Below are 25,377 nucleotides of genomic sequence, written 5' to 3' on the forward strand. Positions count from 1 at the left end.
GTGTTTAATTATTAATTTTTATGTTAATATTAGTAATGTAAAATAATTTAATTTGATATTCTTTGTTTGTAAATTAATATTTTTAACTCTTAATTATATGATGAGATTTTTATTATTTAATGAGAATTTATGTGATGGGATTTTTATTTATTTCAATATTAATATTAAATTGAATTTTTTGAATTTTTTTTAATTATATTATATTTGTTACTACTTTGTTTCATACTTAATTTTATTTGAGTTTTGTTCTTGTTATTTAGAGTAAATTAATTAGTCTGATTTTAATAATAATCTTAATGTTAATTACTACTAGTTTAATATTAGTGCCTGTTTTTATAATTTTAATGTTAATTAATATTAATGTTAATTTATAATTAATGTTTATAGTTTTTAGGTTTTTAGTTTTTAGTTTTAAGATGTCAATTAATGTTTTTAATTTTAAGAATTGGAAGATTGGGTAGGTGTTTTTGGTACAGGTGTGTGAAGTGTGGAGAATGTTGGGGAGGGAGGTCAAGTTTAATGGGGGAAGGGTCAGGTTAGGAAAGGGTGTTTAAATTAATGAGTATATTACATTGTAACTTTAGAATTCTTGATATAGAAAAATGTTGAGTTAAAGCTTAACAAAAAAATTTTAGGAACCTCTTAAGATATAATCTAATTGTTGTTTGTGATTTGATTCTTTTTCCCTATCCTGTATATTGATAAGAAATATGAGAAAACAATAGAGAATACTCTACCTTTCTATCTCTAATGTAGAGATCAAATTTAATTTATTAACATGATATAGATAGAATAAAAGTTAAATTTAATAATAATAAAATATTTAATTACAATATTCACAAGACTTTTCACCAAAAAAAAGTATTGAATGGTGATAATAACCTATAGTTATTCACAACTTTCAACAATATTGAAACATGAGTGAATTAAAAACTCTTTACTCGCGCAAAAAATAATTCCGATACCAATAAAAAATATATGTTTCACATCAAATATATTGCTCATAAATCAAGAAGAGATTAAAATGGAATTGAGAATAGAATACATTTAATGTTTACATGATATCCAAGCTTGCTTTGAAGAGTGAAGATAGTTTATGAATTTTATATGAGAAATAAATTTTAATGTTGTTATTACTAGGGTAGCATTTTGTCACAATATTTATATGAACGAATATCCATTTCAACAAACAACCATATAATAGTTAATGGTAAGAGTAATCCACATCCATATACAACTTCATAAAATATAATGAATAAGTTAATTATGTATTATATTAACATTGGAAAATTCTAATTTAGGATGTTAAAAAAATGAACCTTTAGAGTGGAAATGTTTATTTTATATAAAATATGAATGACCCAAAAAAGACACTATGTATTTCGTGCACTCTTTAGATAATAAATAATTAGTAGAAAGCATCTAGGACATCCTAAAGTATTGGTTACAATTATTGATAGTCTGATGTTCTATCATGACCTCTGGAAGGTCAGACTATTGGTAACTGTAAAATTACCAGGTGTCAAGCATCAGACTATCAATAATTGTAACCGATACTTTAGGATGTCCTAGATGCTTTCTACTAATTATTTATTACCTCAAAGAAGATCGAACATGCCTTTTATATCGAGACCAGGAATTCCTAAGAATGGATATTTGTGGATGACCCAAATATCATTTGAAAGCAAGGTAGGCTCAAATGAGCCTTGATGGTGCTGAAGTCTACATCTCTCATCTATAAAAGATAAAGGTTCTTGGAGGGCTCTGAGGGATGTTTGGTTGGATGGTGGGGTGATGGGGCATAATGTGGGCTGTTGGAGGATTTAGGGTTGTTGGCGGGTAAAGGATTGGGTTGGATGTTGGCAGGGTTAAGGGCTGTTGGCGGGTAAAGGATTTGAGTTGTCTGAAGTCTACATCTCCAATTGATCGACTCCCATCATTTGTATTGAACCAATATCTATTCATGCAAATAATATCCTCTAATAAAGACACTATGTATTTCGTGCACTCTTTAGATAATAAATAATTAGTAGAAAGCATCTAGGACTACTATTTTCGTATTCTAACCAAACACTAATGAATCCTATTTGTCTTTTTCGGTCAAAAAGATTATGCAAAATCTTCGGGATTCCCTCTTCCTTCTCTATTCCCATCCTATAAGTACAGTGCCTGAAGAAATACTCTTTTTGTATGAATCGACATTATTACATGCTAATTCCTTCTTGATATCTCGATATATCATTCCTCTGTCAAGTCAAGGAGAGAAGGTTTAAGGTGTCAGAGTCAGGAGATCAAATTTTAATGTCCGAAATGTTCAGACTGGGTAAGTATGAAGGAAAATATTTGAGTGATAGAGGTGCTGAATTCTTCATTAATAGGACCTAACCCGTTGAGCCTTTGGCTCTTCTAGCAATACGAACATATTTCAGCAATTGTCGCTCCGTTAGTCCGTAATGAAAACGCAATTTATGTTTTTCTTCTAGCCGGATACGATATTGAGATATTTTCCTGGAAGAAGATCGGTTCATAAAATCCTTTCTGTTTTTGGGTCTTTTACTAGTGAGACCTGGTAAAGTTTTCAGATGACGTATTCTTTTTAAACGAGGTCCCCGATAACGGACATAGAAACTCCTTATTCAATTAACAAATAGTTCTAGAAATAAGAAAGAATAGTATAACCCGTATGAGTACTACTGGAATTCTTTTATATGGAAAACGAAGATCTTTCTCCAATTTTTTATTGATCCTAATAGCTCCAATCATTTCATTCATCCCGTTCCTAGTTGGTAGTAAATGATCATGGCATGACGGACCCAACGAACGATCATAAGAGTATTCTCCATTCCATCTTGATCCTAACAAAACTTTGTGGATTATGGAAATGAGAGGAACGAAAAAGAGCCAGCTATTGGGATCGAACCGATGACCATCGCATTACAAGTGCGATGCTCTAACCTCTGAGCTAAGCAGGCTCAATGGAATATCACTCCCCATTTCATTGGGGTGAGATCCATAGATTCCTTTGGAATCCTAACGATTATAGCGCGAATCGGATTCAATGACGCAATCCAGATTACGATTACAACGGAACATTGTTTGAATGTAGATTCTTTCAAGGGAAAGAAAGGAGAAGTAAGGGTCAATTGATATCGATCGTTTTACTCACTCTTCCAAATCGACTAGGGGAGGATAATAACATTGCATTTCAAATGGATAAATAATATAATGATTCCTAGTCATATTCGATTGGGGTAGAGATAGAGAAGGGGAGAGAAGGGGAGTAGGGGAGGATATTTCTCCCACCCAATATTGAGCAAATATCCAATGAATAATGTTGATGGATATTACATAATAGGATTAGATCAAGGTATGATCTTGTTCTTCGAGAAGGGGATATGGCGGAATTGGTAGACGCTACGGACTTGATCGAATTGAGCCTTGGTATGGAAACCTACCAAGTGATAGCTTCCAAATCCAGGGAACCCTGGGATATTTTGAATGTGTAATCCTGAGCCAAATCCGGTTCATGAAGACAATGTTTCTTCTCCTAAGATAGAAAGGGGATAGGTGCAGAGACTCAATGGAAGCTATTCTAACGAATGAATCTCATTTGGTCCAATACTGTAGTTATAGAATGATCTATTTACACCTCAAAAAAGGAGAGAGATGTTATATAACATCAGACAAAACTGGCGATCATAACTCGAATCGTTCCAAGCATTTTATTCATAAGATAGATGCCAGATTCGAGTTGAAGTACTAATTTGACATTAAGTAATCCAATTATGAACTTATCTACTCTAGATGGAGAATTGAATTCTTTTTTGGAATAAATGGTTGGACGACGATAAAGATAGAGTCCAATTCTACATGTCAATGTCAACAACAATGCAAATTGCAGTAGGAGGAAAATCCGTTGGCTTTATAGACTGTAAGGGTTCAAGTCCCTCTATCCCCACCCAGGTTTGTTCTCGAACGGACTGATCTATCTTCTCCAATTCCATTGGTTCGAATCCATTCTAATTTCTCGATCCTTTTACCTCGCTATTTTTTTTTATTTTTTTTCATGAAGAGAAGAAATTAGAACATGAATCTTTTCATCCATCTTATGACCAGTTGAGTTGATCTGTTAATAAGCTGATCAATTGATCAATTGATTTTGTGATATATGATCTACATAGATTAGATCATTTTGAAATTATTCAATTGCAATCCATTTTTATCATATTAGTGACTTCCAGATCGAAAATAATAAAGATCGTTCTAAAAACTAGTAAAAATACCTTTTTACTTCTTTTTAGTTGACACAAGTTAAAACCCTATACTAGGATGATCCACAGGGAAGAGTCGGGATAGCTTAGTTAGTAGAGCATAGGACTGAAAATCCTCGTGCCACCAGTTCAAATCTGGTTCCTGGCAAGATGTCAATATCCATGTCTCCATATCCATCTATCTAAATCTATTCTATCTAGATGTATATCTACATATGGAGACACCCCGATCAAAATATATAGATGGATCAATCTGTTCTCTCCCTCTTCTTTGCTCATATTGTCCCTCTCTGTCCGTTCCAATTGAATCACAATACTCTGTACATATAAAAAAGTAGGATCGAGAACTCAGAAGTCAAGATTTGACGGTGGAACTGATAATTCGGCACTAGTCAGAATCTATTCATCCTATTCCATCCGAATCGAAATGGGATAGATTATCCCAATGATAGATATATAATTGCAGAGTTGAAGTAGATCCAAACGTTGCAGAGGGTATCTCGAAAGTATATTCGAATTGAGGTTCATATGATTGATGTAATAACTTTTGACCATAGTTTCTAGTATGAATACTGGATCCAATATGATGATCCCTATGATTTATAGTGAAATATTTTATTCTTTCCTTGTTGGAGTTCAGGCCTCATATATCCATCGAACTATCTTTTCTTTTCTTTCACGAAGTTTCGTTATAGCATCTATAATAGCCTCTGGTTCAGGTGGGAAATCTGGCGAATAAACATCCACAGGAATTAACTTATCTACTTTGCAAACGGTACTATAATAATCTGTACTAAACATTTCTCTGTGATAGTACATGCTCCAGGGCAACTACATATTTTGGTTCCAGCATTTGAAAGTTCACTACAGAAGGAACCTTTTTCATGGTCACAGTCCCCGCTGTTATAATGAGGTAAGCTCATCTAGGTCTAGATCTTGGTACCGGACCGTAACGATCGGAGTCGAATCGCGAATCTATTAATGAAGCGAATTTGATGAAACCACAATTAATACTGTAAAGGAGCGTACATAAACTGGAGAGTCTAGCCCAATTCGTTCGACAGATCGTTTGGGGTAGTTGAAATATCTGGATTCAAAATTATTTGATCGAGTAAAGGTAACTTCATAGGATTCATCATTGGCTTTATGTCATTTTGTACTTCCTTCCCCCACTCGGAAATTAAGGACCATTCCAATGTTCCTCTTCGCCACGCATGGACTGAACCAACGATGAAAATAAGCACGAGAATTGAATCTCCTATAAATGCAGATATACCCTGTATACTAGAACTCATAGCCCATAGGGAAATTAAGGACCATTCCAATGACGCATGGACTGAACCAACGATGAAAATAAGCACGAGAATTGAATCTCCTATAAATGCAGATATACCCTGTATACTAGAACTCATAGCCCATAGGGAAAGGGAGACTGTTCCAACATCAAGAACAACAAGAACTGGAGCGAACATATAATGATCTTAGATCGGATCCAAGTATCTTCCCATTGGTTCGATACTTGATTCGTAACTAGTAGTCCGGTTCTTGACCAATGGGAGCCAAAGCTCTAGAAATAAAGGATGCAAGAATAGGTAGGAATGAGACTATATATTAATGAAAATATCCAACCAGAAAGTATTATATTAGGGAAATAGGAACATGAATATACTCCTTTGAAATAGATCAAATTCTTATATTTTTACGTCAACTTCTTCATTATTATCCCACCCACCATGAGTGGAAGACCAAAGGACCGAACAATAAATACAATCAATTCTAAGTATTATATTAGGGAAATAGGAACATGAATATACTCCTTTGAAATAGATCAAATTCTTATATTTTTACAACTTCTTCATTATTATCCCACCCACCATGAGTGGAAGACCAAAGGACCGAACAATAAATACAATCAATTCTAATTGATTCACATATTTTGTTTCGTCCATGGCTTATTATCAAATTAATTCAATGAAATGTTATTTGAATGTCTATTGAGAATATTTGACATGAATCAAATATGAGAGAAAGAATGTAAATGGGTCCCAATCCCGAACTACCCAATTTTAGATCTGAGTCTATACTCATATTATAGAATGAATATGTTGATGATCTTTATCCAGCATCCATGGCTGAATGGTTAAAGCGCCCAAATCATAATTGGCGAACTCGCGGGTTCAATTCTTGCTGGATGCAGGGGGACTGCACATATCCATTATTGATGGAATGGGAAGAAGTATGAAGAATAACACCAAACAATTGAAGCATACCAAGCCCTTCAATAAAATGAATGAAAGGCTTGGTATGCTTCAATTAAGCAATACACGATAACAATCCATCAGAGTAAGGAGAGAAGGTTGAAGGTTGAAGGTGTCAGAGTCAGGAGATCAAATTTTAATGTCCGGAATGTTCGGACTAGGTAAGTATGAAGGAAAAGATTTGAGTGATGGAGGTGTTGAATTCTTCATAAAAGGTTGGAAGGTGTAAAGCATCCTAAAGTCTTGGGTCCAGGAGTGATCGAGTTACAGTCTTTAATAGAATGATGTTCATCTTTAATGGTCAGACTATTAAGGTTAACTGTAGAGGGTCAATCAGTTAACCATTAATAGAATGACTTTAAAGAGAAGGTCAGACTATTGGAGGTGGCAACTGTAACTTAGGTGTCAAAGTCAGGAGTCACATTTTTTATGTCAGGAGTCACATTTTTTATGTCAAGATTTTGATAAATTTTGTCGATGTAATGTGGGTTGTTGGAGGCTTTAGGGTTGTTGGCGGGTAAAGGATTGGGTTGGATGTTGGCGGGGTTAAGGGGCTGTTGGCGGGTAAAGGATTTGAGTTGTCTAAAGTCTACATCTCTCATCTATAAAAGATAAAGGTTCTTGGAGGGCTCTGAGGGATGTTTGGTTGGATGGTGGGGTGATGGGGCACCATCAAGGCTCATTTGAGCCTACCTTGCCGGGTGATGTGATGGATATTTGCGGATGACCCAAATATCATTTGAAAGCAAGGCTATTACTGTTCCATAAACAGTAATACTTTACTGTAGGAAAAAATAAAATACTGAGTTCAAATGCTCAGTCAAAATGATAACTTTATCATTTTGTGCTATGCAATGAAAAAAAAGGTCAAAATAGGAAGTCTCTAGGTTAATGGGCCTTTTCCGTTCCGTAGAAAGATTTGGGGTTATTCATTTTCAGGATCAATAGTGGACGAACAGAGAGAGAGGGATTCGAACCCTTGGTACGGATGATCCGTACTATGGATTAGCAATCCACCGCTTTGGTCTGCTCAGCCATCTCTCCAAGATGGAAGAGTTCATGTGTAACAAAATGAATGGTGGAGTAAAGGTGTATACCATAGTATGTACAGATTGTATCGGCAATATAATGAATATTGCTATTATTCAGTTGGATAAAGAACAATCCAGTCAAGTGTATTGTTCATTTCGTTAAAAATAGTTCTGTATGACTGATTTTTTCTACTTTTCTTGGTCAATGGCCAGGCCAAGAAAAGCAAAAAAAATCAATCATACAGTGCTTGACCTAATTTGAGAGCTAGAATACCTGCTGTAAAAGCAAGAAAAAAAGCTATCAAAAATTGAACCTCTATTACCATATCTTCATTCCCTCCCCAATCAGTTTGATTAAATGTGTTACATGGATTAGTCCATTTATTTCTCTCCAGTATCAAATTTTATTATCTAGATATTGAAGGGTTCTCTATCTATTTAGGGTTCTCTATCTATTTTATGTATTATTGTAAAGATATCAGTTGCTCAAGGCCATAGGTTCCTGATCGAAACTACACCAATGGGTAGGAGTCCGAAGAAGACAAAATAGAAGAAAAGTGATTGATCCCGACAACATTTTATTCATACATTCAGTCGATGGAGGGTGAAAGAAAACCAAATTGATCTAGAAGTTATTGCGCAGCTCACTGTTCTGACTCTGATGGTTGTATCGGGCCCTTTAGTTATAGATAGATAGATAGAGCTTTGGATGGATCAGAGATCCATCCAAATATCCTTTAACTATTTAAGTTGATAATGTAACGAATAAAACCCACCTGTATCACTAAACTATACACGCCACAATCCCATTGACGGATATTCTGTCACTTCTTTCCTTCCACATTTGAATCCAAATTCTTGAATTCCTTAATTCTCTCTCTTCTATTTCCGAGAGAGAAGAAAGGATTCTATCCATTCTAGTTTTAGAAATTCTAGGTTGTTATTTCTCTTTATCAAGGAATTTTTTTTTGCTCAACTCTAATCTTCTAATTGAATTCTTTCTAATTCATTTTAGAAAGATCTTCCTCTTCCAGTAAGAAAAAGAGCCATAAACTGTAATGGCTCCATATTCTTAGCTCTCAATCTTTGTTGATCTCTTATAGTAATCACATCTTGAGGTTTGCAAGGGTAACTTGGTATATCTACCATATGGTCATTGACCCGGATATGTCCATGATTCACTAATTGTCTAGCTCCGGGAATGGTGGGAGCCATACCCAATCGAAAAAGAATATTATCCAAATGCATTTCAAGTAATTGCAATAGGACCTGACCCGTTGAGCCTTTGGCTCTTCTAGCAATACGAACATATTTCAGAAAATGCTCTCAGGCATAACTTTTCTCCATCCGCTTCGTATCAGCTCAGCCCGGAGTTTCCAGTATAGCAATCCTTACCCTACGAGCTACTATAATATATGTTCTCAACTTGATATCTATAAAGATAGATGGATCATCCATATCCAATTTGTTGTCCATCTACCATAGTAGACTCACTCATTCATATATGATGAGGGGGCCCTTTTAACTCAGCGGTAGAGTAACGCCATGGTAAGGCGTAAGTCATCAGTTCAAGTCCGATAAAGGGCTCATGTTTCCCACGAAGAAAGAGGGCTCGGGTGTCCATTTCTATTACATAGATAGAAATATTTTCACCGAAATATGAAAATGACAACAAATCGGATTCGGATCCAGTCCGTTTTTTATCTTCTTTTATGAGGTGAATGATGGGAATTGAACCCGCGCGTGGTGGATTCACAATCCACTGCCTTGGTCCACTTGGTTACGTCTGCCCCGGAAAAAACCAATTTATCTATCTACAGTCATTTCTTCCAAGAATAAAAAACGAGCTAACGTTTGTTCTTATGTGGGTCGGTGACCTCTGATAGGGGATCAAAGCAAGATCGATGACTAACTCTCAACTCTCGCACAAGTTGTATGGCTTATTATCAAATATGTGATAAATATGAAGTATTTTGTATTTCTCCCAGAGAAATATCCTGATCCCATCTTCCCTCTGTTCTTTTGAAAGTGAAAGAAGAATCTTTCTTCTTTCGTATCGATCCTTTGTCTATTCACTCATGGGCGATAATTATTGTTTTTCCCTATTAGATTTTAGTTTTCAACTAACACAGTTTTGCAGATTGGTTCGGTAGATCACATGTTATTCGAGTTGTAACGAACGGGCCATAACCATTAAAATGGTTCGGTGTAAATGGAATAGATCGAGATCTATCTCGATATTTATTGTATGTTTTATCTTGATAATAAGATCTTGTCCATCTGAACAACTCTGGGCAGGGTATTTGATCGGAGAGTCGTTGTTTAAAATGATCAAGGTTGTGGCTGTGTCGACAAGTTCGACCCTATTCACTTATCATATATTCAGATTCGATGAATCTAGACCATTTGAACTTGTATCCTTCCTTCTCGTATTAGAAGGTATAGGGTTTTCCAATCTGGAAAATTTTGTTATCTTACATGCACGGTTAGGATACAATACAGTTCTTTGTTATATTATTATGTAGGTTATGGGACAAAGATACAAATTTAAAGGCTCATCTACCGACGGAGATAGTGAACATTTGATGAATTGATTGTTGTCTTTCAGTTAATTCGTTTGAAAGTTTAGGTCAAGCGAACAGAATTGGTAGGCTTCAATCGATCCGTGGAACGTATCAAATCTTTCACATATAAGTTCGTTATGAGATGAGCCCACTCATCTCACAATGATATAAAATCATTTCGGACAGATCTATTGCCGAGTAGAGATTTATTTGTAACGGGGCAGAAAGCAGCTTCTTTTGGGTCGTTGTCCACATAATTTCTAGACAAGGGGTAATAGTTTCTTTCTTTCGTCCCAACCCAACAGACTTCTTTATTCTACTTGTAACGGGGCAGAAAGCAGCTTCTTTTGGGTCGATGTCCACATAATTTCTGGACAAGGGGTAATAGTTTCTTTCTTTCGTCCCAACCCAACAGACTTCTTTATTCTATTGTTTTTTCCAGAACGCATTCCATGAAATATGTGTATTCTATAAAATAGTGGGGTAGATTAAAGCAAATGTTGGTCCAGATGTAGATCTAATATGCATAGCCGGTAGATTGCATTTTTGTGATATGTTACAAGAATGGAACTAGAGGCAAGGAAGAGTGTTTGTCCCAATATGAAAATCTTGGGTCTCAAAAACCATGTGATGATCTTAGGTGAAGAAAGAGAACAAACCAAAGGTTCGCCTTTAGCTAGGATGGATCAACTCCAGAGAATTTCTCTGCCCAAGTATTCGGAATATCCGTCATACTTGCCACTTCTATGGTTCAAAAATAGGCTCGATTTACCGCACATAACTTATTGTAGAGAATCCTAGTTGATCAAGATCTTCGCCCTGATATTTAGCAAAGGGATAGATACATCCGGGATTTTCGATTGAACGAAAATTTTGTTCAACCCCAATGGAATGCGTTGCATTTGGATGGAGCTAAAATTCACATGTCCGATCGATACTTTGACTGCTCTATGGATTGCTTGGAACATATGATATTCGAGAGAACTCTCGAATTTTTCGAAGAACTAGCGATAAAAATAAATAAAAATAGTTTGATCTCCCTATAATCCAACCACCAAGGTGGTACGAGGGTGTAGGGGTGATGATCTTGAATGATTGCTCTACAGTTAACCTTAATAGTCTGACCTTAAAGATGAACATCATTCTATTAAAGACTGTAACTCGATCACTCCTGGACCCAAGACTTTAGGATGCTTTACACCTTCCAACCTTTGATGAAGAATTCAGCACCTCCATCACTCAAATCTTTTCCTTCATACTTACCCAGTCCGAACATTCCGGACATTAAAATTTGATCTCCTGACTCTGACACCTTCAACCTTCAACCTTCTCTCCTTGACTTGACACCTGGTAATTTTACAGTTACCAATAGTCTGACCTTCCAGAGGTCATGATAGAACATCAGACTATCAATAATTGTAACCAATACTTTAGGATGTCCTAGATGCTTTCTACTAATTATTTATTATCTAAAGAGTGCACAAAATACATAGTGTCTTTTTTATCGATTCGACGGGAACATCAAATAATTGAATCGTATCAGATGCGAAAGTGTTTTGCTCTAAGAGTATCAACAAAAGGTATTTTTCCTTCATCTCCGAATATTAAAGAAAACGCTCTTAGTTCAGTTCGGTAGAATGTAGGTCTCCAAAACCTGATGCCGTAGGTTCAAATCCTACAGAGCGTGATTCTGTTCCTATCAAATCCAACCCTCAAAATTATCGATAATTCATTCCAACTGGAACGAGCAATGGAATCTGACCTCCCAGGAAAAGTAGGAGGCCAATGAAATTGGAGGATATTCTAGGATCAAATATCCAATTGATCACCACGTCGGTATTGTGAATATGCAGTTACGAATAGAACCAACCAAGACTTTAGGATGCTTTACACCTTCCAACCTTTGATGAAGAATTCAGCACCTCCATCACTCAAATCTTTTCCTTCATACTAACCCAGTCCGAACATTCCGGACATTAAAATTTGATCTCCTGACTCTGACACCTTCAACCTTCAACCTTCTCTCCTTGACTTGACACCTGGTAATTTTACAGTTACCAATAGTCTGACCTTCCAGAGGTCATGATAGAACATCAGACTATCAATAATTGTAACCAATACTTTAGGATGTCCTAGATGCTTTCTACTAATTATTTATTATCTAAAGAGTGCACGAAATACATAGTGTCTTTTTTCAAATAACATTTCATTGAATTAATTTGATAATAAGCTATGGACGAAACAAAATATGTGAATCAATTAGAATTGATCGTATTTATTGTTCGGTCCTTTGGTCTTCCACTCATGGTGGGTGGGATAATAATGAAGAGTTGATGTAAAAATATAAGAATTTGATCTATTTCAAAGGAGTATATTCATGTTCCTATTTCCCTAATATAATACTTTCTCGCTAGATATTTTCATTAATATATAGTCTCATTCCTACCTATTCTTGCATCCTTTATTTCCAGAGCTTTTCCTAGATGCTTTCTACTAATTATTTATTATCTAAAGAGTGCATGAAATACATAGTGTCTTTTTAATGGTGCGAATTGTCCGAAAATACATATACAGATGTGCATATGAAGAGAAGAGAAGGACCGGCAACAGGGGCTCGACTGATAAGGAGAGGAACTTTAGTTGCTCGACCATAAGGGAGAGGAGAGGAGGCGGAGGTTTTGATGCCTACTGTACCATCTCCAAATTCCACTAATTCCCATGCCATTACTTCATCAAGACCATGATTGAGCAACAAAGAAAAAGATCAATTCTTTGGGATCTTTCTTTTGTTGAAAGAGAACAAACAATAGTCTGACCTTGCAGAGGTCATGATAGAACATCAGACTATCAATAATTGTAACCAATACTTTAGGATTTCCTAGATGCTTTCTACTAATTATTTATTATCTAAAGAGTGCACGAAATACATAGTGTCTTTTTTTACCCAGTCCGAACATTCCAGACATTAAAATTTGATCTCCTGACTCTGACACCTTCAACCTTCAACTAATGTGGGCTGTTGGAGGATTTAGGGTTGTTGGCGGGTAAAGGATTGGGTTGGATGTTGGCGGGGTTTAGGAGGATTCCAATCCATGTCTGAAACATGTGAAGCATTGCAAAGGTAAACACATGAGAATAGGGCTTATGGTAATTTCCAGGAATCAGATGGACTACTTATTGGCTCTACCGCTAAGCTGGTTCCCCAGCTTGGGCGTGTCAAGTAGCCGTAAAACGCACGGGTAAATGATTGGTTGGATGTTGGCGGGGTTAAGGGTTGTTGGCGGGTAAAGGATTTGAGTTGTCTAAAGTCTATATCTCTCATCTATAAAAGATAAAGGTTCTTGGAGGGCTCTGAGGGATGTTTGGTTGGATGGTGGGGTGATGGGGCACCATCAAGGCTCATTTGAGCCTGCCTTACTGGGTGATGGATATTTGCGGTTCACCTTTTAAATTTTTATACAAAATTTTAATGACATTTGGCTAGGCTCACCGGGTGATGGATATTTGCGGTTCACCTTTTAAATTTTTATACAAAATTTTAATGACATTTGGCCTTTTATTTATTCTTTGACTTAACTTTATGGCTCATAGGCTTTTTATTCTATTTGAATGATTAATTTTACAAATTTATCCTCATTTAAAATCCAATAAATATACATATGTTATAACGATATGTATTTTTCATTGATTTGTTCTTTTGCAATTGTGGAATACCATTGGAAGTTTGGGCGTATAATCTCTCTCCTTCATGTTATAGAACAAAATAAGTTAGCTCTTCATTATCCTATTAAGAACTTAATTACAATTAAAAACTTGGATACTTGACTTTCATAAAATTATTTATTTCTTTATTTTCTTTATTTGTCCATTTCTGAACCTCCTTGGTGTTAGGAATAAAACACATAGCAACAAAATCAAAATGAATGTGGAAATCAAACATAGAATGAAACAATACAAAAGAAAACCAATATACACGGTTCACCTTATTTGGGATACATCCATGGAGAAACATGGAGAAACAACTAGTCCTTTATTTTATTCCATTAAACAAAATGAAAGTATTACAACACATCTATTGCTAACTCCTCTTCTCTCTCTGTACTCTCTCTAAATTGCAATTATATCTCAATAATACATAGCCACAATACAATTTCCTCATAAAAAGAGGGTTTCCTATTAAAGAAAAAAAATTACCTAGCATAAAATATATTGTCATATCAATGATTATTGATAAATGATACAAATTGACTATGAAATTAGAATATTTTACATGACAATTTTTCGGGGCACTGCCCCAAACCCCCTCTTGGGGGCTCTAAAGAATTGTCGTATACCCCATAAATCTACTAAAACCAAACCAGGTCTTTACGGGATATACACACGCTCTTTGAAGCCCCAAGGGGGATTTGGTGTGAAACTACTAAAGAGAATTTTTTAGAAAAATTGCCTTGTAAAATATTCTTATTTCATAGTCAATATATACCATCCATCAATAGTCATTTATATGACGGTAGATATAATGCTAAGTTTTTTTCCTTAGAAGGAAACCCTCTTTTTATGAGGAGATTGTAGTGTGGCTATGTATTATTGAAATATAATTGTAATTTAGAAAGAGTATACTGTAAGAGAAAGAGAGTGCAATAATTTTTTTTGCATTTTGTAATACCTTCATTTTGTTTAATGGAATAAAAGAAAGAACTAGTTGTTTCTCCATGGGTGCATCCCAAATAAGTTGAACCATGTATATTGGTGTTTCCTTTGTATTGTTTCATTCTATGTTTGATTTCCACATTCATTTTGATTTAATAGCTATATGATTTTATTCCCAACACCAAGGAGGTTTAGACAAAGACAAATAAAGAAAAGAAATAAATAATTTTATGAAAGTCAAATATCCAAGTTTCTTAATTATAGTTTTTCAAGTTCACAAAAGGACAATAAGATGTGTATAGGATAATGAAAAACTAAATTATTTTGATCCATAACATGAAGGAGAGACTATATACCTATGTTTTGGTATTCCATAATCACAAAAAAACAAATCAAGGAAAAATACATATTGTTTTTATTATTACTAATATACATATTGTTTCTATTATTACTAATATATGTTCATTTTTTCTATTACATGTTTTATTTTAAATGAGGATGAATTTGTAAAATTAATTATCCAAATAGAATAAAAAGCTGGTGAGCCATAAAATTAAGTCAAAGAATAAATAAAAGACCAAGGGTCATTTTGATTTTACATAAAATACGTACTCTATTAAAAGTTCCTTCTTTTAGGATCTTAAATTAGATTCTTTCAATGTTAATATAGTACATAATTAACTTATCTTAAATGAGATTCTTTCAATGTTAATATAGTACATAATTAACTTATGCATTATATTTTTTATGAAGTTGTATATGATTGTGGATTACTCTTACCATTAACTATTATATAATTGTTTGTTGAAATGGATATTGAATCATATAAATATTGTGGCAAATGTTTGCTGATGGATATTGAATCATAAATATCGTGACAAATGCTACCATTTTAATAACAATGTTAAAATTTATTTCTCATATTGAATTCATAAATTATTCATAAATTATCCTCAATCTTCAATGCAAACTTGGATATTATGTAAATGGTAAATGTATTATATTCGCTATGCTCTTTTCATCTCTTCTTGATTTTTGAGCGATATATTTGATGTGAAACATAATTTTATTTATTGGTACTTGGAATTATATGCATGTAAATAGCCTTTTAATGTGTAAAAAGGCTTTAATTGACTCATGTTTCAATTCTTTTGAAAGTTGTGAATAGCTATAGGTTATTACCGTGATTTAATATTTTTTTGGTGAAATGTCTTGCGAATATTGTAATTGATATTTTATTATTATTAAATTTAACTTTTACCCTATATATATCATGTATAAATTAGATTCGATGTGTAGATTAAAGATTGAAAGGTAGAGTATTCTTTGTAGTTTTCTCATATTTCTTATCAATATAAATGCTTTAACTCAAAACATGTTTCTATATCAAGAATTCCAAATTAATAGTTAATAATTAATAGTTAATTTTTTCCTTTTTTTTAAATAAATAAATATTAATTTATCTTTAAAAAGAAATGATGTCCATTAAAACAACCCAAAGATAGAATTGAAGGAAAGGAGAAGTCACGATGGAGGTTAGGGTTTCTCAAGTTTTTGGCTTCCATATATCGTCGACAAGTTTCAAGGCTCTGATACAAACCGAGTGCTATTGCCATGGCAGGGAGAAAGGACACAAGGATTTCCAGAGCACAAAGTTTGGCTTTTATTACCGTCATTGATTATAAGGGAGGGTTTCTTTTACTGAAAATGTTGTTCAATGGTCCTTTCAAGGTGTCAGCGAGAAGATTTTATGTTGGATTCGTCTTCCCTCATCAATATATGAACCTCTCCTTTCTTCTACATTGTCTATATCTATTATTTTCAATATAAATGTGAGGCAATCATGTCCAAAGGTTTGGGTGCGTTTAACAGTGGGATTTCTTCCATCCCATATTCCCTTCTTTTTCTTTTTGCTTGTATCTTTTGATTTGAGCTATGTTGCGACTGGGAGGCATCGTCTTCTTTTGTGCACCGCTTGGTGGTCTCCAATCATGGGGCTCCTTTCTATTAGCCACAATTCGAGACTCCATTTTCTCAGATAGAGAATAATTTGAAGGCATTGTTTCATATTTTTATTAAAAACTCCAGTGGGAAGACCTTAGTGTTTTGGGTAAGAGATGGATTTTCTATCTCTTCCCTCAAACATTTTATTTAGGACAAATGGGGCATGCCTTCGCACTTCTAATGTTTTCAATTTGAAGACAAGTTTCTACATGACACTCTACAACTCAAAGATTATTATATTAACGAAAAATCAACCATCATTATGAACTCAACGCTACAAGGGGGCGCTAGTGGAGCCAAGTCTACAACTGATCCCCATGTCTCTTTCAAAGATGCAGTTCAAGGGAAGTTCTCTACCCGTACAAACACAAACATAACCAAAACATTTCAACCCCCTATATTGTTTGAACAAATGGAGAATGCTCTTGTTATGGTAGTAAATCTCTGAGGTGTCTTCTCTTTTCTTTGTTCTACAATCTAAAGTAGCCATTTGTAGATTCAATGGCTTCTAGCCTAAACCTGAAACTTTATTTCAATGGATTTTCTCCACAGGGACTCCAAATTGTGACATATACCTTTGCTCAAAGGGTTTTTTGTGACATATACCTTTGCTCAAAGGGTTTTTTCATAATTGAAATTGAAACCAAAAAGGAGTTGTATCATAATTGAAATTGAAACCAAAAAAATTATGTATTTTGTTCTAAATGAAGAGCCTTGGTTATGGGGTTGAATCAGGTTATTCATCACTCCATGGTTCCCCGAGTTTGATGCCACAACTATGGTGGTTTCATCCATGCCAATTTGGGTGAAGCTCCCAAACTTCCCCCTTCCTTTCTAGCATCATAAATTCCTTGAAGAAATAGAAAATACTTTGGGCAAAAACATAGATATGGAAAAAGAAAAGATAATAGACTCTTCACATTTGCCAAAATATGTGTGGAGATTGATCTCAGCAAAGGGCTCCCAGATCATATAAATTTGAAACACAATAACTTTCATTGGTCTCAAGTCTTAAGATTTGAGAACACAACAACACCAAAGAAGAATCCAAAGAAGAAGACCAAAATGATCACGGTTCCCAGAGCATCATCCTTAAGAGAATGAAGAAGATATCATGGAAAGTCAACCCGAAAAAGAAAAAGTGGATGTTACGACCCAACATGAAGACAAACCAATTGGGGACGCTAAGGTTCTGCTAGGTACAATCACCCTTCTTCAAAAGGGAATGGATCTAGAGGCCTCGCAAACATCAAATGGAAAAGGAGGCAAAAAAGGAAACGCAAAAAGAAAATGCAAGCGCTAGTTTATAGTCTTAGCTTTCTTTCCTTTTTTGTTTTTATTTTACAAGCTTATGCTTTCGGGTTGTTAGTCTATTTTTTGAACATTTTTACGCTGCTTTATTTTTTGAACTTTTTTATGTTGCTTCCTTTGCTCTTTTGCTCTAACATGTTTTTTGTCTCTATTTGCATACACTCTATGCGTGTCTACAAAATGAAAATTTTACCCCATCAGTAATTTGTGGTTTTTTTCTGACAAAGAAAAAAAACTCAAAGAAAGAATTATAACTTATTATATTTGAACATAAATGGTTGCCCAAAAAACCAACTTATCACTTTGCATAGATTTTTAGTGTATTCTATGTTGGCCCAGTTCTCCAAAATTGGGGAGGGTAGGGGTTACACCACAAGGATATTCATTGGCATAGATTTTTGTTCTTGTGTTAGTTTGAAAACATCTCCACAAAACACCCAAAAAGTGTGGACTATTCCAGAGTACACGTCTTTTAAATTCCTCTCCATTGAAATTACAAATAGAAAATCACATATCAAATAGATGATAATTTTTTCCATACTTAACATAAAGTAAGAAAATTTGTGAAAAATGTAAATAATTTACTAGATTTGGAACACAATGGATAAGAAAAGTATACTAGATCTCATGAGATTTTGAAATTGATAAACAATGACTATTTATATACTTTAGTATACTAGATCTCATGAGATTTTGAAATTGATAAACAATGACTATTTATATACTTTTCAATTGGATGAGTTGATAGTTTTGGAGAGCACTTACGGAAAATTTCACTAATGAATGCATAAACGAACATTTAACAAGATCAGGTCAAACAAAAAGAATAGACGCAATAGACCATCTCTGTATCACTTAAAGAAACCATTATGAATCTTTGGTTTCTACATCGTATCAACATTTATGGTCGTTTCCTCACACCTCTATCATGCATGTTTCCTCACGCCTCTATCATGCATGTCCTTGGCGAGATTACCTCCAGAATGGATCATTCTAGAAATGGGTGAGACGGTCGTTGTGGGAGAAGTTGAGCTCTTCGAGTGCATGATGAAAGCAACGTTGATTCTAGCTACCGTGTCCCTACTCAACAAGAAATTTCGCGCTCAAATTTTCAATTTGAAATCCCGAGCACAGAGGTAGCATTTGAAATTTGAAATCCTAGATGCACAGATAGCATTCAATGCGTATAAATGACCCTCTAACCTACCACATGAGGGACGGGATGGGTGGAGCCAACAACGGTGGATGGTTGACGGATGGCATATGAGGAAGGAAACGACAATGGGCTAGGGACCTTCGAGTCCATTCTTGAGGAAATTATGACTGTAAGTAAAATTTGATTCAAATTGAGAATGTCCCTTCGAGTTCATTCTTGAGGAAATTATGACTAAGTAAAATTTGATTCAAATTGAGAAATGCTTTTTCCCATCATTGATGAAAGCAACATTGATTCTAGCTATTGTGTCCTTACTCAACCAGAAATTTCATGCTGAACTTTTCAATTTGAAATCTTGAGCACAGAAGTAGCATTTGAAATCTTGGAAGCACAAATAACATTCAATGTGTATAAATGAACCTCTAATCCAACACCTGAGGGACGAGAAGGGAGGGGTGGAGCCAACAACAGTCAACCGTTGACGGATGGGGGAGGAAATGACGACAGGTCGAGTGATGTCACATCATTAAAAAAATGCAAAAAGTTGTCTACTGCCTTTTCCAAAAAGTCTCACAAGTAAACTATGTCATTTTGATCAGGCCTGGTACAAAGACATTGAAATTTATATTTCAAGGGTTTTATCCCTCCTCATATTCAACCTTGAGGGTTTTGATGGAAGGAGTGCAAATGTAAAAAACATTGTGATTTGCACCTAAAGGGCTTTGATCCTCCAAAGGCATTGTGCCTGGAGGAATTTGATCCTCCAAAAATGTATAAAAAAACATCTGAAAACAAAACATTGGAATTTGAGATTTAAATGTAGAAAAACATTAGGGCCAAAGGGCTTTGATCTTCAAAAGGTATAAAACTAGCATAGATCCATCTTAAATACGGATCTAACATGAGCAGAGAAAGATCCAATTTCTTCATGTGTTTTTATGAAGATACATTATTTAAATATTTTGTATAGTTATTCATTTTTTTTTTAATTTTTTTATTTGGCCCAACATGAGCAAAATTTCAAATTTGATGATGGACGGACAATGTTACACATCACACTGGGTTGTAGAATGAACCTTTCGACTCAAAAAGTATGAAAACATTGCGATTTGAGATTAAAATGTAAAAAAACATGGTGATTTGTACCTAGAGGCCTTTGATCCTCAAAAAGTATGAAACAACGCAGTATGCTTTTTGCCCTCAAAGTTATGAATATTCCGGCTATTTTTTGAAAAAATGCGGCAGGTATTCTTCTAAATCCAAGTAAAAGCTGTCAAACTTCATAATTTTAGGTGCCTTAGAGGTTTTTGATAGCGCTAAATCCATTTCCACCATCAAAAATATGATTCAAACATTGCATTTACGAGATCTTTTGAAATTTTTTTGCCCAGATTCCGGCCATTTTTAGCCGTCTGTGCAATTTCTCCGCCTCAATAGACTAGACGACTCTATTGAGATTTAGAGCGGAGTTTTTATTCCTCCCAGTACAAAAATAGTTCGAGTGCAGGCGGTTTTTATTCCTCCCAGTACAAAAATAGTTTAGTACAGCCGGGCTTTTATTCCTCCCAGTGCAAAATAGTTTAAGTACAACCGGGTTTTTATTCTTCCAGTACAAAAAGGAGTTGTCTTTAGTGCGAATTTTTGGATTTCCGGTGCCGAATCCGTCAGAAAAATTCAAGATCAAATCTTGATTTGTGTTATTTAAACTGGTTTTTTTTACTGTATATACAGATTCAGCACCCAGAAATTCCTGACTGATTTTAGAAAAATTACACCGTAAAAACTAGAGAATTTTGATCACTGTGGGTATGAAAACATTGGGATTTGCATCCCGAGGGTTTTTATTCCTCGATCTATAAATATTTTGAGATTTTTAGTTTGAGGCTTTTGATCCGAGTAAAAACCCTCGATCTATAAATATATTGAGATTTTTAGTTTGAGGCTTTTGATCGGAGTAGTTTACACAGGCGACAATCACTCGGAAAGTCGAAAAAAACCTCCGTTTCCGTTTCCATTAGGAAGAAATTATCGATCCTGCAGGTGGGTGAGGGAGAATTTAGCCGAAAAAGCCTCTGTTTCCGATGATGGAGAATTATGAATCTGACAGATGGGTGAGAACCTGGGGATGAGTGTTGCATTAATTAGGCAGGGTGGCGGACGGTTTAGGGAGCCTTCCCCGCCGCTGCAACCATTGTTGAAAGTTCGTGGGACGGATCAGAAAACTAAGCCTGAACCCACCAAATGACCAGATCAGAGAACATCAGAGGGTTTTGATCCTCCTCCTTTATACAAACACAACAAACACATTGAGGTTCGCACCTCAGAGGGTTTTGAGGGTTTTGGTTTGATCCCTTCATAGTGTAAAAAATATAAACGCAATGACGTTAGCACCTCGAAGGATTTTCATCCCTTACCAGTGAAAACTTCGTAAATTTGTATCGTTTGATAAACTTTGTAAATTTGTATCCCTTTGATCCCTTACCTGTGAAAAACTTTGTAAATCTATCTTTATTTCTATTAACAGAAAAATCATAATGTAGGAAATTGTGGCCCTGTGAAAAACTTTGTAAATCTATCTTTATTTGTATTAACAGAAAAATCATAATGTAGGAAATTGTAGCTAATTTTTACAGGGTGAAGAAGTTACGCGTCATACCATCTTGGCCCCAGCCTATATAAAGGGGAGTAACGCCGATTGCGTCCCTGGCAACAATAAAGCTGCTATCAGCATTATCGAACACAACAAACGAGAACACTCCATCCAACAGCTCCACGAACTGTTCTCTGTGCTCCTCAAACTAACCTCCCAAACCATGTAAACATAGAAAAACAAATCGTAATAAGTTCTAAAATCCTTAAGAAACTCAGAAGCTGCTGCAATATCAAACAAACAATGAACGGACTACAAAATGTAAAAGAATAGCAAAGCTTCCCTTTAATAATTACATGTAACGAAGCATGCCAAGAAGTAGAATAATACTCACAAGATGGGCAATAACCTCACTGTCACTGCTACTTCTAAATTCATGTGATTTAAGCGACTTTCTTAGTTCCTCGTGGTTATATATCTCTCCATTCACCTGCATGGAGCACAATAAAGGAATAACGTTTACAATGTATCTATCCAGTCAAAAAGAATTTAATTGCATTGAAAGAAGCAAGGAACAAGTACTCCACAAGCCCGGGTGAGGATGATCTATCGACTCTTAATTTAGAGGTGGATTAAATCCATGTGCAATGATCCATCAACTTTTAGTGTAGAATTGTATATGAACATTAGGCCAAAACTTGGATATGAAGTTATGAAAATAGGGCTATAACCAGAACATTGGCTAGTACCTATCTAAAACTTGGTCTGATATGTTTGAAACCTAAAATCGGTTCTGATATGTTTAAAATCTAAAGGATGCATAATTGAAACTTGGGCCGACATGTTTGAAAGCTAAAACCGGTTCTGATATGTTTCAAATCTGAAGGATGCATATTTGAAACTTGGGCTGATATGTTTGAAAGCTAAAATCGGTTCTGATATGTTTCAAATCAGAAGGATGAATGGCAAAATACTTTGGGATTTATATGTAGCTTTCATGGAAATGACCTTCTATTATTTAGCCATCTCAACCTGCTTTGTATACTTTAAATTGTCAATAGTAGATACTGCTCTATGTATATATTGTCAATATTTATGCTCTGAAATTCTGCCAAAACTTAGCATGAAAGTCATGCTCTGAAATTGTGCCAAAACTTCTTGTCATTATTCATACTCTGAAATTCTGCCAAAACTTAAACAATTACGCTTTAGTTTTTATATGTAGCTATCATGAATATGGCCTTCTATTATTTAGCTATCTCAACCTGCTTTATATACTTCAATTGCCAATAGTGCTCTATGTCTATATGGTCAATATTTATGCTTTTATATATTCATATTTTCAATATTCATGCTCTGAATTTCTGCCAAAACTTATTGCCAATATTCATGCTCTGAAATTTTGCCAAAACTTAAACAGCTATACTTTAGGGTTTATATGCAGCTTTCATGAAAACAGCCTCCTCTTATTTAGCTATCTCAACCTGCTATATACTTCAATTGTCAATACTATATGTATATATCGTCAATATTTATACTTTGATATATTCATATTGTCAATATTCAGGCTCTGAAATTCTGCCAAAACGTATTGTCAATATTCATGCTCTCAAATTTTGCCAAAACTTAAACAGCTACACTTTAGGGTTTATATGTAGTTTTCATGAAAATGGCCTTCTATTATTTAGCTATCTCGACCTGCTTTATATATTTCCAATTGTTAATACTGCTATGTATATATTGTCAATATTTAGCTATCTCGACCTGCTTTATATATTTCCAATTGTTAATACTGCTATGTATATATTGTCAATATTTATGCCTTGACATATTCATATTGTCAATATTCATGCTCTGAAATTTTGCCAAAAACAACTATGTAAAAAGTTTAACGGGGAAATCTGTGTGTCTGTGTAAGAAGACAACCGGGAAACTGGGTGTTAGTTTCAAGCCAAAGCCAAAGCCAAACGCCTGGAAACAATTTTTTCTGGGTAGGTCACATAGATCCTGTGTGGCCATAACTTAGTCAAATGAGTGCTTTCCCAAGTCCACTTGCAAAGTGGACTAAGCAAAGCCAACAAAATAAACTTAACAATCTCAACAGAATTCAAAATTTAAAGAGCTATGTAAACTAAACAACCTCTTCAGAACTATGGTAAAATTATATGGACCTACTGTATGGAGTAGGTCTGTGGTGCATCTCAAACCTGGGCTTAATGGGTCTGCAGGAGTATAAATTTTCAAATGAAAACCGAACTCAACAAAACTAGGGTCTGTGGTATGAATTTAAAGAAAAACAAACAACAAAATTATGTAAACCATAAATGGATGCATTTATCGTGCATATCAATGTTCAAACCTGGGCTTAAATGGCTCTGTGACTGTCTGAATTTAAATGAAAAACTTGAGTTCAGATGGGTATGTGCTGATATGGATCAAAGGAGAAACCTGCTAGTTTTAATAAAAATTAAAATGTTCCCAAGTTTGTTTTTTGATTGAGGCATATGACTTTGCTAGCTTCAATTAATTAAAATCTTCCCAGCTTGTGTTTTTTGATTAAGACTAGAGACTTACAGTGACAACTATTGTTTTATATTCATTATACAATGGCTGGTCCCCAGATGCAGGATCCATAATAGCCAGCCTTTGGTGAGTGAGAAAGCAGTTGCCATGCTGATATATTCCACTCGAGTCTGGACCTCTGTGCTTCAACCTGAAATGCAAAAAATCTGATCAATAAATCATAAAACAAAGAAAGCCCATTACTTGGAGGGAACATAACAGGCCTTCAAATATTAAAGAGAAATTAATCATCTATCATTCAATGATTAAAATTTATCTTTTTGCCTTCGGGAAAGCTCGAGTACTCGTGCTCGCTTGGCCGAAGATGTGTCCTGGCACCCCAACACAGCAAGAATTCCACACATTTTTGTTCCAACCAAACAGAAAATCAAAGGAGATACAGGTAGATGATTGATTACAGCGCAGAACAGTGGGGAACGATGGCTTCAAAGAACATTTTGGCTATAAGGGAGGTGAGATAATTGGAACATCTCTCGACTCCATGATGAGTGACACCGCATACAAAGAGATGATACACCATGACATGCGTCACGACCTGCGTTGCTTCAAACTTTCAGAGGTCCTGAACTCGGCCACCTCAAAAGAAAAAAAAATCAGTTCAACAGAATAATCTATGACTATGTAATTTAATTTAACTTAACTATTGGGACTGGGAAGTATTTGGGGATAAAAATATAGGAGCCTGGGTAGATTTCTTAACTAGCAAAGATGAAGGATTAAGGGAGATTAAGGATTAAGGGAGATGGGTTGATTTCTTAACTAGCAAAGATTAAGGAAGATTCTCAAAATATTATATCACAGAACTGATATATATCACATAAATTTAAATTCAACAATATATATATTTTTAGAATTAAAAAAATAATTATTTTATTTTATTTTATTTATAAGTAAATTAAATAAGTTTACACATAGACTGTGACGCGAAGACAACAATGTCCCAAGAATCAGAAGAGATG

The 25,377-nt window shown here is 34.9% G+C and overlaps 1 protein-coding gene and 1 non-coding gene across 4 annotated transcripts in view; both read right to left on the minus strand.

Moving 5' to 3' along the window:
- Positions 1 to 24,883, minus strand: part of LOC149255237 (asparagine synthetase [glutamine-hydrolyzing]-like) — a 103,332-nt gene extending 78,449 nt beyond the window's left edge. For 2 of the 3 annotated variants that reach the window (XM_089460404.1, XM_089460405.1), the window contains exons 1-4: positions 24,683 to 24,883; positions 24,410 to 24,548; positions 22,230 to 22,325; positions 21,902 to 22,043 (exon numbers count right to left, since the gene is read on the minus strand). In XM_089460404.1, the coding sequence (XP_089316530.1) occupies positions 21,902 to 22,043; positions 22,230 to 22,325; positions 24,410 to 24,548; positions 24,683 to 24,762 (457 nt within the window). In that variant the 5' untranslated portion in view covers positions 24,763 to 24,883. The remainder of the gene's footprint in view (positions 1 to 21,901; positions 22,044 to 22,229; positions 22,326 to 24,409; positions 24,549 to 24,682) is intronic. The other variant, XM_089460403.1, reaches the window with a different exon arrangement.
- On the minus strand, positions 2,900 to 2,972 carry TRNAT-UGU (transfer RNA threonine (anticodon UGU)). The gene has a single exon. It is a non-coding gene; the product is annotated as a tRNA-Thr (tRNA).
- Positions 24,884 to 25,377: the final 494 nt, after the last annotated feature.

Source organism: Pinus tabuliformis, chromosome 7 (genome assembly GCF_031772625.1).
Source record: "Pinus tabuliformis cultivar Carrire ecotype Pingquan chromosome 7, CPIR1, whole genome shotgun sequence".
NCBI classification, from domain to species: Eukaryota; Viridiplantae; Streptophyta; class Pinopsida; order Pinales; family Pinaceae; genus Pinus; species Pinus tabuliformis.